Source organism: Schistosoma haematobium, chromosome ZW (assembly GCF_000699445.3).
Source record: "Schistosoma haematobium chromosome ZW, whole genome shotgun sequence".
NCBI lineage: Eukaryota > Metazoa > Platyhelminthes > Trematoda > Strigeidida > Schistosomatidae > Schistosoma > Schistosoma haematobium.
Genome location: NC_067195.1, coordinates 53,583,086 through 53,600,138, shown reverse-complemented (window position 1 = coordinate 53,600,138; position 17,053 = coordinate 53,583,086). Strand labels below are relative to the sequence as shown.

General features: G+C 34.8%; 1 protein-coding gene across 2 annotated transcripts; it reads left to right on the top strand.

The window, feature by feature from the left end:
* The first annotated feature begins 941 nt into the window (after positions 1-941).
* Positions 942-16,101, top strand: MS3_00003880 (uncharacterized protein). Of its 2 annotated transcripts, none has more exons than XM_051211747.1 (4): positions 942-973; positions 8,252-8,378; positions 11,327-11,424; positions 12,188-12,567. In XM_051211747.1, exons 2-4 carry the CDS (start codon positions 8,253-8,255, stop codon positions 12,393-12,395), a joined length of 432 nt encoding a protein of 143 aa, XP_051071844.1. In that variant the 5' UTR covers positions 942-973; position 8,252; the 3' UTR covers positions 12,396-12,567. The 2 variants fall into 2 exon arrangements, with proteins under 2 accessions (XP_051071844.1, XP_051071843.1); XM_051211746.1 differs by lacking the exon at positions 942-973 and adding an exon at positions 5,432-6,354 and having other exon boundaries at positions 12,188-16,101.
* Positions 16,102-17,053: the final 952 nt, after the last annotated feature.

Genomic DNA, 17,053 nt, shown 5'->3' with positions numbered 1-17,053 from the left:
GCTCACCAGCATTCTCCATCCAACCCTGTCCTGGGTAATCCTTTCGAGCTCTTTCCAGTTCCTATTGATCCTTTTCATATCTGCTTCTATTTCCCGACCTAATGTGTTCTTTGGCCTTCCTCTTTTCCGCTTCCCTTCAGGACTCCAAGTTAGGGCTTTGACGATTTGCGTAATATATGTCCTATCCATTTCCATCGTCTTTTCCTAATCCCCTCATCAGTTGGAAGCTGGTTTGTTCTCACCCACAGAAGGCTGTTGCTGATGGTATCCGGCCAACAATGGACATTGTGTATCTTGCGTAGACAACTATTTATAAGTACTTGTATCTTCTTGATGGTGGTTATAGTAGTTCTCCAAGTTTCAGCTCCATACAGTGGAACTGCCTTGACGTTGGTATTGAAGATTCTCACTTTGATATTAGTTGAAAGTTGTTTTGAGTTCCATATGTTCTTCAACTGTAGGAATGTGACCCTTGCTTAACCAATCCTCGTCTTTACGTCTGCATCTGATCCTCCGTGTTCATCGATGATGCTTCCCAGGTATGTGAAGGATTCCACATCTTGCAGAGTTTGGCCATCAAGTGTGATTGGATTGGTGTTCTCCGTGTTGTACCGCTACATTAAATTTACTTAACTGTTATTATAAATTGTCATACACAAAATGAATTAGTACTTATTTATAATGAAAAGCTTTAAAAAAAGTTCTTTTACAATATTTATCATTCAATCATTTATACAATCATAATATTCAGTACATTTTATATCCTATAGTATAAGGTATAATTTATTGTGATCAACACGTGCTCAAAATGGGTGAACTATTATTAATCCAATAGTAGAATACTATATCTGATCATATGATTTTAAACATATGAATTGTTGTATTACTTTATAATGAATCAGTATTATATGTTCTTGTGTAAGTTTAAAGAGAATATAAGTATTTTCAAAGCATTTTTTTCTTGCAATTCTAAGTAAGTAGATAAGAATTTTATTATTTTGTTTTTGTATATAATTAATATGACAGACATTTAAGGATTTTTTAAGTTTTTGTATGAGATCATGAACCGATTGATGTTAGACCATCATTGAAAACCTAGAAGTACTAGACGGCCGTTTGGTCCTATTGTGGGACTCCTCAACAGTGCTCATCCACAATCCCGCTCGCGTGATTCAAACCCAGGGCCTTCAGTCTCGCGAACGCTTAACCTACTGGACCACTGAGCTGGCATCCAATGGTGTTAGTGTCTAGCATCAACCAAATCCATTAAATTGCGTGACCACCTTCCATTGTACTGAGGTAGATACCTGTCTCTACCCGACATGGATTAACTCTAGTGGTCACGGCTTTTCACTAAAACTCCAAGAATCCCTTCACTAACCTAGTCACGAGTGAGCACATTATAATTATCATTAATAGGACTGCTGAGGAGCCCCACAATAGGACGAAACAGCCGTCCAATGCTTCCAGGTTTCCAACGGTGGTCTAACATCAATCGGTTCATGACCTCAATCAAATACTTGATAATCTCCACAACCCCTATACAGGTTTTTTAAGTTTACTTAAATGTTTAATTGATTTATAAGTACTTGGCATTCTATCCCAATTGATTTATCATAATAATTTTTATTTGAGACAATGATTTTTAATTAGTCTAATATTTTACTGTTTGTAAGTCAATATTGTTTATAAACAAAAACCAACTCGTATATATAATAAAGTTTCCTATTTTACTAACGAACTATCGAATACTTAATTGCTTGTTTTATCATTTTGTTCATTTATTCATTTGAAAGATACGGTTAGTCAAATGTAAATTTATAAGTGCAATAATCAATTAAGTTATCACATGTATTACCCTAGTCCAATTAATTAATTAGTATCTGTCTGACATTTACTACGATTACTAGAACTGTAGACCTTATCAGCTTGATGTATTTAACAATTCTAATGATAAATAGATGATATACTCACTGAAAGTTTGATTATTGGGCTTCAGATTTGAATCCCATTGTATCTATTTCACTTTATATGTCGGTTGGTACCACAAGCTCACAAACACAATGTGATTTTAAGCCAAACACATAATTTTTTACTGTTTACTACTGATAAAATGCCGTCTTTTGTTATCATTGAGCAAACATACCAGGATGTTTGGGATGTGTTACTCCCTCTGTAAATGCGAATTTTTGCTACAGGACTGATCTGCGTCAACACCTGGACTAAGGATAGGATATGAAGTGGTCAAACGTATCAACAGCTTCACTTATCTTGGAAGTCTGATCAGCCCTAATGAGTTGATGTTTGATGAAATCTCTGCACGGATTCAAAAAGCTCGTTTGGCTTTTGCCAATTTACGTCATCTATGGCGAAGGCGAGATATCCGTCTATCAATAAAAGAACGAGTATACTGCGCGACAGTTCATTCTGTTTTAATTGACGGTATCAAAAGATGGCCATTAAGAGTAGAGTATACTCGTGAGGCACTAGTATTTGACCACAGGTGTCTTAGAAATATTGCTGGGATCACCGGGTAAGTAATAGTGAGGTTAGACGCAGGGTATTAGGGAACGATGGTAAATCAGTTGATGAGGTTGTGAATCTTCATCGACTGAGATGGTTGGACCACGTGTTACGTATGCCTTAACACCGATTACCACGACGAGCAATGCTGAATAATGTTGGAGAAGGATGAAATAAATTTAGTGGCAGCCAAACCAAAACGTAGCATCAGTCCACAAAGCCACTAACTTCTGATCTGAGCCATGTTGGGAGATGCAGACTACTTGGTTTGGGTCCGCGTGACTATCGTAACCAATGGTTGGAGACTCTTGGTGACATGGTTCAGGATCGATCTCCATCTTCCCTTAAACTAAGAGATTAAAATTGCTTTATACCTTTCTTTCTATGAGCTTATTCTTTTTCCCTACATCATATACCTATATGCAATCTTTTTTAATATATACTTACACCATTGAATTAACATCTATGATTTTGGTGTTCATCTTGTTGTGCTAATGAGGTGTAGCAACTTGGACTGATGCATATATGTGCCTGCTCCTACGTTGTAGATAACTGACTGACTGAACCCAATTTCAACCCAAATATTTAAATTAGTCAAACGTATTAAGAGAGTAAAACTATTATGATTTACACTGAATTAATAGTTTATCTTTTGGTCTGTTATTATTTATGACTGTGTTAATATTGTTTTCTTATAAAAAGAAATGAAACATTCTTAGTCATCAGTTTCCCAAAATACAATCAATGTTATTGCAATGGTTAATTTTTAAGCTTTTCTACTGTACAAACTGTTTATTTTAGGCTGTAAATCAGTATATTATTCACTTTAATTAAACTAACACAGATGGTTTGTTATCTTATTAGTAGATTTATCTATTTTATCCATATTTAAAGATTATTCAATGGAGAATACTTATCTTGTATTCAACATACAATTCATTTTATCAATAAAGCTTAACATGATTGGACGATTTGTCAAATATTTGTTTGAATAAGTACAATATGTTGTCATCACACTATCCTTGATATACTCTTAAGGTTGCATATAATTAACAAGAGTTATGTATAAACAATTTATCTGGCATAATAATTAATGTTACGTCCTTGATCTGTCTACCCACTTTTGTTGCTGAGGTTAACTTGTCTAACGTACTAGATTAAGACCTTGACGCGATAGGCTGACCGGCTTAACTTTGAGGCTAGTACGCGTGAGTTCGAAGTGGGGTAGAGAGAAGAAAACTATTCTATCACCTGATTGTCTGACAAGCACGCGAGTGAGAGAAGACAAGTCAACTAGAACACTACTCGATTTATTCCCAATTCCGATCTGGTTCCCGATTTCCAGATCAGTGTAAGAACATACATGAATAAATAAATGACTAACCCGAACACAACGTACAATAATTAGGAAAATACAACTATGTCCAAAACTGGGGATTAGCGTAGAAAATAGAGTACAAAATAATGCGTTTAAATTACAATAGCTTTGGAACAAAACGGGCTATATCAGTGAATCATACATCAAACGAAAGCTTAAGTTCTCTAGAATAGATTAGGGACAAAAATAAATTTCAATGGTTAAGATCATGAGTCAGTTGAAGCTAGACCACCATGGAAAACCTGGAAACACTGGACGGCCGTTTCGTCCTAGTATGGGACTCCTCAGCAGTGCGCATCCACGATCCCGCACCACGCGGGGCTTACTGGTTTCGCTACGGAGCACTCCATGGTGGTCTAGCTTCAACTGACTCGTGATCTTAACCATTGAAATTACTACAATCTCCACAAAAAAAACCCATCTGATATTAATCAACATATGCTCACTAGTGACTGGCTTCACGAGGTATATCCTGGAGTTCTAGTGAGAAGTAGTGACCAGTGGAGTTCAACCAGGTCTGTTGTGAGATAGTAACTCACTGAAGACAATGGTGAATGTGTCGCTCAATTTCGTGGATTAGTTGAAGTTAGACATTAACACCGTTGGATGCCGGCTCAGTGGTCTAGTGGTTAAGTGCTCCGGCGCGAAACCAGTAGGTCCTGGGTTCGAGCCCCGCGTGGTGCGGGATCGTGGATGCGCACTGCTGAGGAGTCCCATACTAGGACGAAACGGCCGTCCAGTGTTTCCAGGTTTTCCATGGTGGTCTAGCTTCAACTGACTCATGATCTTAACCATTGAAATTACTACAATCTCCACAAAAAAAGAAAACCCATCTGATATTAAACAAAAATAATTGTTAATGTTTTACAAGCTTTGAATTAACTGAAATAAGTCCCGAAAAATAGCTTTCGTAGTTTGTCAAGGATTCTTGTTTCTCTGTTCACATCAATTAATTTATTCAGAAATTATCTACTAAACATAAATTTAACTTTGATAATTCTATCTGATGAGGCGTTCTCAATTATATTCAAAAAAAGAAAGGACTTAGTGTTATATCGCCCAGACAAGGGTTCAGGAATTGTCCTTATGAAGTGTTTTGACTATGTTACCAAATTATCTTCGATATTATCCGATCCTGTCAAATTCTCTAAAGAAACTGTTCAAAAAGACACAACTCAAAAAAACGGAACAGATGCTTATTAAAACTTTAAGGAAGATGAAAGATGAGTTGATTATCAGAGAAAGAAACATACAATCAGTTAATATTTACCAATTTGAGGCATTGCTTTAGCAATATATATATATATATATATATATATAAGCATGCTTAAAAGTAGTAACTTTAAAAAAAGGGAGATTCTTGTAAATACTGGAATGACAAGATACACATCCACTATTTTTCAGCTAGATTTGTATAAAATTTTAGTAGCTTCTTTTTTCCATAGATCTATAAAAATCTACATAAAAAACTGATATCACTTGAAAGACTTTCATTAAATCAAATTCTGTTGAATAGTTCTGTTGTTGTTAGTTTGGAATTCGTAACAGTATGCTTCAAAAATCTTAAAATACTAGATAGTTTACGTAAAACATTAAAATGAAAAATACTTTTTTTTCATTTATTGAAAATGTATAAAAATAGTTTTAAATTGATATCATGAATGGATCAATGTTAGACCAGCATTTGAAAACCTGGAAGAACTGGACAGTCGTTTCGTTCTACTATAGGACTCCATAGAAGTGCGCATCCACAATCCTGCACGAGGAATTCGAATATGAGGCAATTACTCACTGAAGACAATCGAGAACGTTCGCTCAATATCGTAGACTAGTTGGAGTTAGATATTAACACCATTGGATGCTCGCTCAGTAGTCTATAGGTTAGGCGTTCGCTCAAAAGACTGTAGATCCAGGGTCTGAGTCTCATGTGTGGGATCGTGGATTCGCACTTTTGAAAAGTCCTATACTAGAACGAAATGGCTGTCTAGTGCCTCCATGCTTTAAATGGTGGTCTAACATTGATTCGTTCATGATATCAATCGGAGGTAAAAAAAAACTTTCACAACCCCCTACTGACAAAAATAAATTGTTTAACTTTTCTATCGTTACATTCTTCGTTGATATTTTTACATATAAACATGCACCTAGACAACCAAAAATTTCAATAAAATCTACCATTTGTTGGCATTCATTTGATTTCATTTTTTCTTTGTATACACAACAATCATTATCTTTACTTCAATGTTTATTGATTGAATTTTGTATAATGTAACAGATTTTTGTTTTAAGAATTGTAAGCATTTTTTTATTGTTTTGGTGTCATGGATACATATGCTTATGTGTGTGTGTGTGTGTAACCACAATATACACGGTTTATAAGCTGATTGATTCATCTAGAATTTATTCATTCGATTTCATTAAAATCAACTATATTCATATCACCATATTACTAAGTGAGTTAACTAAAGATTTTTGGTTTCTAATAAATTTGATAATTATATCATTCTAATGTATTAGCAAAGGATAATTTATTATATTGGAAATTCTACCTTGTACATGAACATTGTTAAAATGCAGTTAGTCTGCTAAAAAGTTGATAATAATTAACCAAGGTACTGTAGTGAACAAGAACACATGCTGGGACAATTAAATGTACTTTAATGCAAAATTACAGAATCTTTTATTAAATTCTAAGAATCATATAGTAAATAATTCATTTGCGAAATGTCAATCAATTGTCTCAGACTTGATTGTTCCTTCGTTTTTACATCAATCATTCCCTGTTCTCGCTCTTTTCTTTTCAATCTTCTTAACCTTCTGCCACTCGACATTTCACTTTCGATTGATGACACATACTACTTATATCTGTCGACATCAGTAGCACACACCACAGTAGTGATTATCATCTTTTATCAATGTACATCTCTCAGAAATGTTTATATAGATTCTAAAACTTAGATTATATTCATTATCTACTATTCATTGATGGTAAAATCTAATTAGATGATTAAACATTTTGATCAAATATTAAAATATATCTATTAATAAAAATAAGCAGTTTACGAAGAGTGTTGAAATAAAAGTAGACTATGTACAGCTAATATTTCTAGCTTAAATGGACTAGTTATTAGTATCATACTTTCTGTAAGATTACATTGTCTTTGGAGAGTAACTGACTTACATTCGAATCCAGCGTATGGGATCGTGGATGTACACTTCTGAGGAGTCCCATACAGTTAAAATATGAAATGACTATAACGGATTATATAATCTTAATTTGATCTCTGTTCTAAGTTAATTGTCAGTATTCCTAATAATTCATTGTTTCATTAATTTGTGCAATTAAAAAAAAACTTGATTTGGTTGAAAATAATTTTTGATCGGGCTTTAAAAGATGAGAAAAAACATGGAGACAAAATCAATGTTCGATCTCATGAACTTGTTATCTTGCGTTTCAATTGTAGTGAAAATTTATTGATTACACTGTGGAAATTGTTACTAACCAATATCCCGAGTCTATTTAACAAAGTTGAGCTGAATAGTTTGAAAATTTGTATGGAACATAATACTTTAAAATATAGAAATTTATGAAAGAAATAATTAGAATAAGGATTTTCTTAACATTAATTCCAAACTACATTTAACGTTTCTGCAGTCTAATAATCAATCATGTGATTGATATTACAGGAGTCTAATCCAAAAGATCTTTGCTGTTGAAAGAAGAAATTCCGATTTGGTATAGTAAATCATCAGTTTGTTTCATGATTCCTAAAACAATATTTGTGTTTTATTTTTGGTATGAATCCTGATTTCTCATAAGTCTTCAAGACTTCCACAAACTCAGTTTCCTTATCAGGTCCCTCAAGAATAATTATCCATCCATGGTGTAGGCAACCACAATATGATAACCGTTTTCACACCTCTAATACCATTTGGAAATGTTTGGGGGCATAGGTTTTTGTTATTCCGAAATGCGTTTATGATTCTTTTTTGGAAAATTATCTAGTAAACTAGGAAATAATCTACAAAGTTAAGCTTTATCGTGCTTTCAGAGAACTAATTAAACAACTAAGAAGCACTAGTGGAAAGTTCTTTCACTATATTTTTCCTTGTTTTTCGACTAAGTCAAGTTAAATGAATAATGTTGTGCGAAAAAGTACCAACAATTAAGAAATCCAAGTAATATACCATATGGAATACCTTTGTATATGAAAAAAAATGACAGGAACTACTGAAATAGATTTTTTAATGATTAAACAATATACCGATTTTTAAAACAATCTAAAACACTATTGTATTGTGAGTGCCATGTTGATGTTTCTTCTTGAATAACTACCATTTTTTTAACAGAATGGCTATAATGTATATACTTGAAAAAGAATTTGACAGTATTGATAAAAATTCTGATGGATTTCTAAGTAGAGCTGAAATTATTAGCTGTTTGGAAAGTTTTGGTTTTCCTAAAAGTAAAGCTGAAGTAAGTATTTAGAAAATCATTGTTTTTTTCACCTCTTCATAATTAATCTTTTCCCTGAATTAATACATTTTATGAACTTAGGAACACCTTTCGATTTCTGTTATTCTTGAAATCCTCCTTCTGAAGACTTTCATTACATATCCTGAAAACCTTCTATAATTAGCGAAAACATCTGCTAGTCTAATATACGTTCAATTTTTTAGAATCACGTTACATTGATTTTAACCGTTGATTCTCATTCAAATTACTCATCATGAGGTTTATAGTAGACATCCTGTGTTGATATCAATAATTGCTTCCGCCTCCATAGGTCATGAGGGATGCACACTACTGATTGATCCCATACTGAAATGAAATAACCATTCACAGCTCCCTGATTCTACATATCACCTCAAGTGATAGCACTCGGTGATGAATACAATCCACAAATTGCATATTAATTCTTTCTAATTATTGATTTACGTTCAAATAATACTGAAATTTCACAAATACCTCTATAAAAATTGTTATCGAATCGATCTGTGTAAATCAAAAGCTTCAACCAGAATACATATAAATGGGACTAGAAGTGCTATAATATTAAAGGGATAGTAGATGTTGAAAAAATTATCTTGAGTCTAGATTTATTTTGTCAGAAAGCATGGATTTCGTTTGCTGACTTAAGCATATAACTTTATGCAGCTAATAAATGCAGTTGAAAAAACGACATTGAATAAATATGATAGGCTTCATATTAATTCTGTTGACTACAAACATCACACTCATTCATCAAAGCAGATAATTCCTGACGAGTTAAATTGGTTATTATCATTTATATATATTATGATATTTAATTAATAATAACATTTCTAATATTATAAATGACTGTTTGCAATCCTAAATATAATACACAAAATTCGAAAGTAAATTTTGTTTGAAATTACACTTTAGTTGTACACCTTGAATTCTTAATAGTTCAACTTAATTTATATTTTCTTCATTGACGTCATGAACCGATTATTGTTAGACCACCATTGAAAACCAGAAAGCAATGGAAGGCCGTTCTGTCCTGGTATGGGACTCGTAAGTAGTGCACATCCACGATCCCGCTAGCGGAATCCGAACCCACTACCTTTAGTTTCGCGTGCGAACGTCTAACCTGTAGACCACTGAGTGGGTATCCAATGGTGTTAATATCTAACTTCAACCAATCTACGATATTGCACGACCATCTTCCATTGTCTGAGGTACATACCTGTCTCTCCCTGACATGGATCATCTCCACTGGTCACGGTTTCTAACTAGAACTCCGATAATACCCTCACAAAGCTAGTCACTAATAAGTACATGATAATTATCATTATTAGGTTATAAAGATGGTAAGTTTTTTTGTTGTTCATTGAAATCCTGTATTCCATACTAGAACAAAACCTTCATTCAGGGCTTCCATTTCTCCTAATAATGGTCTAGCATCAATCGATTCATGATCCTAATCAAAACCTTAACAATCTCATCATAATTACCAATTAATCTTTCTAGTTTGTTTTTCTCTATTCATTTCATAATTCAAACTTGAAAAATTTATAATTTACATCGTAAAGTTGTTTTATTCTTCTGACGATTTGTATATATATATATATATATATATATATCATGTGGAAAGATAATGAATAAACGTGATAATCAAAATATATTCATCAAAAGAAAAAAACAAACGAAAAGAAACAATTAAAAAGAAGTACATAATTGTTTCAGTTAATAATTGTAACGAATTTTTTGACATCCATAGGAAAAAAGAAGAAAAGAAAAAGAAAAACAAAGGAAGATTCTATTTGTTTGATTGGTATTTTTAAAAAAATTAATGAGCACAACAACAAAAAAATCGTTATCCTTTTTCTCGTTTTCTTTTTTCTCTTTATAAAATGTGATAAAGGGTTTTAGAACAATATGTATAAATATAAGTGAACAATGTTGTTTTCGATTAGATCCTCATCACGCTTTATGCTAATATACAGTAATATTTATATGTATATATGAAATTATTAAACTAATCAAGGTAGTTTATCAGTCATTTGAAGTTATTTATCGTATTCCTACTGGTTGTCCTTATGGTGTTCAAGCTCGTCTCTTGCACATAGCAGAAGCTATAAGAATTCAAGCCAACAATCTAAGTCTTTGTGTTTATACGAAATTCGTAACAATCTTATCTCTCCTTTCGCCTTAATAAGTGCTTCCAGGTTTTCCATGGTGCTTTAGCTTCAATTGACTCATGATCACAACTATTGAAATTACTACAATCTCCACAAAATAACCCCTTCTGATACTGATCAACATATGCCCACTAATGATTGGCTTCAAGATGTATATCCTGGAGTTCTAGTGAGAAGCAGTGACCAATGGAGTTTAACCGGATCAGTTGTGAGATAGCAACTCACTGATAACAATGGTGGATGTATAACTCAATTTCGTGGATTAGTTGAAGTTAGACATTAAAACCGTTGGATCCTGTCTCAATGGTCTAGTGGTTAAGCGTTCGCGCGTGAGACTAATAGGTCCCAGGTTTGAATCCCGCGGGGGGCGGGATCGTGGATGCTCACTAGTGAGGAGTCCCATACTAGGACGAAACGGTCTTCCAGTGCTTCGAGATTGTCCATGATGATCTAGCTTCAATTGACTCATGATTATAACTATTGGAACTTAATAAATGAATTTGTTTATTTTTTTCCATATTTTTTGTTCGTTTGTTTCACATCCTCCCACCCATTTTTTCTCAAATATACGCTTCACGGTGTATTTATCTGGACACTTCTTATTACGTAATTTTATAATTTTAATAAATGTTATATGTATATTATTGTATATGTAGCTCTCTTTTATTTGTCAGCTTTCAATAATGTTTGTTTAGATTGGTTAATTTTTCATTTATGAACCTTCTTTTTGTACTTCTTCATGACATTTTTTCTGTAAAGGAAGTTATCAAACTGTATGATGAAAATAAAGATGGGAAAATATCTAAAAATGAATTCATGAAAGCTACAAATAAGAAACTTTCACAATCTGATGTATCGTGAGTTTTTTTTAAAAAAGATTTATTTTTTTGTACTGAACAAGTCATTTGTCGATATTGGTATTTCCTGTACTCTAAAAGTTATTTATAATTAACTGAACTGAAAGGATACAAGTTTAATTACATAGCAAGTTGGGTATCTGTTTTATATTGTTTAACTGGGCAGTTTTTTATCCCGCTAGCATAACAGAGCATTAATACTATAATCACGTCATAAGATTAAGAAGGAATTGATCATGAAATAAATAAGGACTCAAGTGGGGACAATCGAATGGATTTGAAAACATAAAATTACAAAACATCTTAGTACAATCTGAGAATCATACAGTAAATACCTAATTTGCAAAGTTTCAATCAATTATCAGTATAGGGGTTGTGGAGACTATTAAGTTTTTGATTAAGATCATGAACCGATTGATGTTAGACCATCATTGAAAACCTAGAAACACTGGACGGCTGTTTCGTCCTGTTGTGGTACTCCTCAATAGTGCACATCCACAATCCCGCTTGCGGGATTCAAACCCAGGGCCTTCAGTCTCGCGCGGGAACACTTAACCTAATTCTATAATATCTGACCTAGAATACACTTTTATTAAAAAGATTTAATTTGAAGAAAATAATTTTAATAGTTAAGATCATGAATCTATTGAAACTAGACTAAACCTAGAAGCACTGGATGTTAATCTCATTTCATTCAAACAATATCTATCTATTACTTTGTCATTATATGTTTCTTTCAATACATTACAACATCTATTTCAAGATGTGCTGCATTAAGGAAAATATTTCGTGAAATGGATCGAAATAAAGATGGAACTATTTCAAAAGAAGAAATAAAAAATTACATGAAAAATGATTGTAATTTTATATTCCCTATACAAGTTGAACAATGGGTTGATAAATATGATAAAAATAAAGATGAAAGATTAAATTATGAAGAATTTATTGGATTTGTTTCAGAATATTTGTAAATATAATTTCTTTTTTGGCATAATAATTATTATCATTGTACTAAATTTCATATTCAATAAGTATATTTTAGTGAATGACAATATAAACTACATTTTTAGTACTTTTTTATTTATTTGAATGAATTTTCAAATTTAGTATCGTTTCAATACACTTTTATGAATAACTGAAAAATGTACCTTTTTTTATTAATGAATATTGATTTTGATAGTTGAAACCGTAAAATATTTTAAAAACATGGCAGTATGTATTCCATGATGTTGATGACTTGATAATAAAAAACTTACTTACTTACGCCCTTTACTCCGACCAACATTATCCCAACCCACTTTGTCCTGAGCCTTGCTTTCTAGTTCTATCCAATTTTTGTTGATTCTTCAAACGTCTGTCTCCATTTCTCGGCATAATGTGTTCTTTGGTTTTCCTCTTTTTCTTTGGCCTTGAGGATTTCATGTGAAAGTTTGCCTTCTGACGTAGGTAAGTCTTCCACCTGGAGCCCCTCTAGGGCTACTTCCGGCTCCAAGCCAGGATAAAAGAGGAGGGTTGGGCATGGGATTAGCGACCTCACCCTGTAGAAAACTAACTCACTAAGAAAACGCTTACCAGAAAAAAACTTAATACACCAAAACGTATCCATTAATTAATAATCTTATTTTGAGGAGGTAAATGAGTCGAATCTAAGAAATACAAAAGAAATTAAATTTTTAAGCATTTTAAATAGACTTTTAGCTGAAATGTTAATAATAGTAACTTATGCGGTGTTTGTTTGTGGTCTAGTCGTAAAGCCATATATACTTAGAATGGGTTTATTTATAACAGCCTGGTCTGTAACTGCAATTTTTAATGTTAAGATTTATAGCTTAAAGTGATGACTCTCACCATCGACAACTTTTTTAATATAAACTCAAGTTCTAACAGTATTTCTATCAGTCTCTTAGTGGCTTAAAGAATTGAGTGTAGTACATTTAAATGACGAAGTACTACAATTGGTTTGGCTATATAAAGTACTTTTAAATGTTCAATCTATGAAATTGCTTGCTTATCAATCACTCAAAATTCTGACTGATTTTGAAGCGAAGCTTAGCAATAAAAAAATCTGTAAACAACTCTGTCCTGAGCTTTCTTTCCCAGTTGTTCCCAGGTCCTATTCGTAGTTCTTATGTTCACCTCCACTTCCCTGAGTCATGTGTTCTTTGAAGATACTAAGCTAAGGTTTGTCTTGTAATGCAACCGAATGGTCACTGTATAGTGTTTCCTACCCCTAGCATATTTTTCTAACTTACGCAAATGGTAGTGGGTTTGTTACTCCTCACAGTAGATTATTGCTGATGTGTGATGTTTGTATGAACTTGTGATTTGTTTGAACTTGATGACTGCCTGATTTCAAACCTTTTCATATAGTCCTCAAAAGTATCAAAATCTGAATTTATGTCCAGCTGTTCCATCACTGGTTCCTGCTCGCGACGCCGATGTGATAATTAGAAGTATCTGAATTATTATACGAATTAGGAATCCCAGAAATAACACAATATAACCAAGATGAACTAAACGAGCACGGAAAAACGTCTTTAGAATTCAAAATCAGGCAGTCATCAAGTACAAAGGACTCAGTTCTTACAAACACCACATGATGGCTTTGAAAAAATGAATCTAGAGTATCATGCGTAAACAGCTACTTATTAATACATGTACTATTTTATTGATGTTGATGATATTTCTTTACGTACGAGTTCTGCATAATGAGGTTGTTTTAATGTTAGCTTTTTAAATTCTGATTATAGTCTTAAGTTACAGTTGCTCAGACTTCCAAATATTTTTCGATAATAGGAATGATCCCACTGTCTTCACGATTCACGTCTGTATCAAGTGCTCCTTGTTTATCTATTATGCTTCCTAGACATGTAAAGGTTCCCAGCTCTTTCAGAGTTTCACTATCAAATATGATTAGGTTGGTTCTTGCTATTTTGTACTTTAGGATCTTTTTCCATTGTGAATGTTGAGTCTTATTTCTGTGAAAGCTATTGCTGTGTAGCGGTAAATAAATCCCCAAAATAAATAGCACTAAGTTTTCGACATTGGATGCTGACCATATGTTTTAGTGGACTCACCTAGCTGAAGGCGCTCGGTCAGGCATCCGCACCAGATCACGTGTGGTAACGCCATGCTCAACATCAACCGCAATCGCTAGCCAGATTAGATCAGAGAATTCCGATATATTGGTCATCGCCAAATATACTCTTCCGGTCTCCTCGACTCTGTCTTTTGATTTCTCTTGGTGGGAACGAAATATATTAGGTGTTACTGGTAGAAGCGTTGTCAAACACTGAATACCTGTGACATCATCATTGGTGAGCCCGACGTGATCTGGTACACCTAATTGCAACTGTGAGTCTGTTCCTTTTTGGGATTTTTTATATATCATTGCCTTATTTTTTATTTTTTTTAAACATTGTGATTTTTTTTCGTGTTTTTTCTTGGATATATATATATTTTCCCCTCGTTCATTATCGTACTTCATACTTCATCATGACTGAACAGACACCTAAAGTACTCAAGCTTAAGACTTTGTCCCCGCCTTCGTTTCAACTGACGCCTTTCTGGCCCGACAACATCGAAGCCTGGTTCTGCTACGCAGAAGCCGACTTCTCCGAGCACGGCGTGATCGATACACGTGCACAATTCCTCGCAGTAGTCAAGGCACTACCGCGCGAATTCAACAGGTACGTAACACCTAGTATGTTTACTAGTGATGTTTCCGATCCTTACGAAATCTTAAAACGCTCGATTCTTAAACGAGGAGACCTAACCGATCGACAAAGGTTAGATCAACTCTTCAATAACATCGACCTGCAACACGGTTCTGCGACGGACATGTTGCAACGGATGAGAGAGGTAATAGGCCCAAGAACTTTCGACGAAGGTCTATTCAAACAACTCTTCTTGTCAAAACTTCCCCAACAGGTGCAAGCAGTTCTGGTCTCGTTCCAGAACAACGCCTTAGACGAACTAGCTGTATCTGCCGACCGCATTCTAGAAATTACGAAACCTTCTACTACCGAGGTATTTTCAGTCAAAGAAAAGCCTCACACGACTCAGAATGATATAACCGACTTATGTCACACACTCACGCGTTATCTTAGTCTTCGTACCGACCGTAAGAGATCGCGCACACCACGTAGAAGCATTTCTCGTAAGCGATCTGTCTCTAGACCACGAGAGACAGATAACCCCGACTGGTGTTGGTATCATAACCAGTATGGAAAGTTTTCCAGAAATTGCAGAAAACCCTGCAATTTTCCCAACACGAAACCGACTGATTCGAAAAACAATTCGGGAAACTTCCAAGCCGGCACGCGTTAACGGCAACCGTAGCCGGCGAACAAAGCCGTCTGTTATTCGTCACAGATGTGACAACGAGAGTTCGCTACCTCGTCGACACTGGCGCAGAAGTTAGCGTTCTCCCAGAAAATCCTAACGACCGACTACACGATCCGACCCTAAACTTACAGGCGGCAAACGGAAAACCGATCGCTACGTATGGCAAAAGGTACGTTTACCTTAACGTGGGTTTACGCAAACCCATACACTGGATTTTCGTTGTTGCAGATGTTTCTATGCCAATCATTGGTATGGACCTTCTACAACACCACAATCTGATCATCGATACGCGCAAACGGAGGCTAGTAGACGGGAACACTAATTTGTCCGTTTGCGTAACTTCTTTTACTGGTTGTAGAGTATCCCCAGTCACAGTTAAACATATGATAGACCCACTCTATCAACCACTACTCGATAAGTACCCTGGGATACAACAAACTCAACCGAAACTACCGTGTGTAACCAGCAACGTTACACATCACATCACGACTACAGGACCACCTGTATTCTCTAAAGCACGACGACTAGCTCCTGAAAAGCTAAGGTTAGCGAAAAACGAATTCGATCACATGATGGACTTAGGAATCATACGACCGTCAAGTAGCCCATATGCATCTCCGTTGCACATGGTCCCTAAAAAGGACAGCAACGATTGGCGTCCAACTGGCGACTATCGGCGATTGAACGCGAAAACCATTCCCGATCGTTACCCGTTGCCTCACATTCACGATTTGACAGCTACCTTGAAAGGTACAACTGTCTTTTCGAAAATCGACTTGGTTAAAGCGTATAACCAAATCCCTATGGCTACTGACGACATACCGAAAACAGCTATCATAACTCCTTTCGGACTCTATGAATTTTTGCGAATGCCTTTCGGTCTAAGGAATGCTGCTCAAACATTCCAAAGATTCATAGACGACGTTTTTCGAGGTCTCAACTTCGTACACGCGTATGTTGATGACTGTCTAATCGCAAGTCCGGACAGAGAAACACATCTCAAGCATCTGGATCTTGTTTTCGAACGACTTCAAAAACATGGCATTACTGTAAACGTTCAGAAATGCCAATTCGGAACCGACTCGTTAGACTTTCTGGGACACACTATCGATGCTCAAGGCATTCGACCTCTTAGGACCAAAGTGGCGGCCATTCTGGATTACCCAGAACCGACCACCGTCAAGCAATTACGCACGTTCAACGGCCTCGTAAGTTTCTATAGACGTTTCATACCCAAATGCGCATTACTTATGAAACCTCTGACCGACCAACTTCGTGGAAA

Bases quoted from the DNA above. Each gene is read 5' to 3' on its own strand.
- MS3_00003880 (XM_051211746.1), top strand. From the start codon at position 14,920: ATGACTGAACAGACACCTAAAGTACTCAAGCTTAAGACTTTGTCCCCG.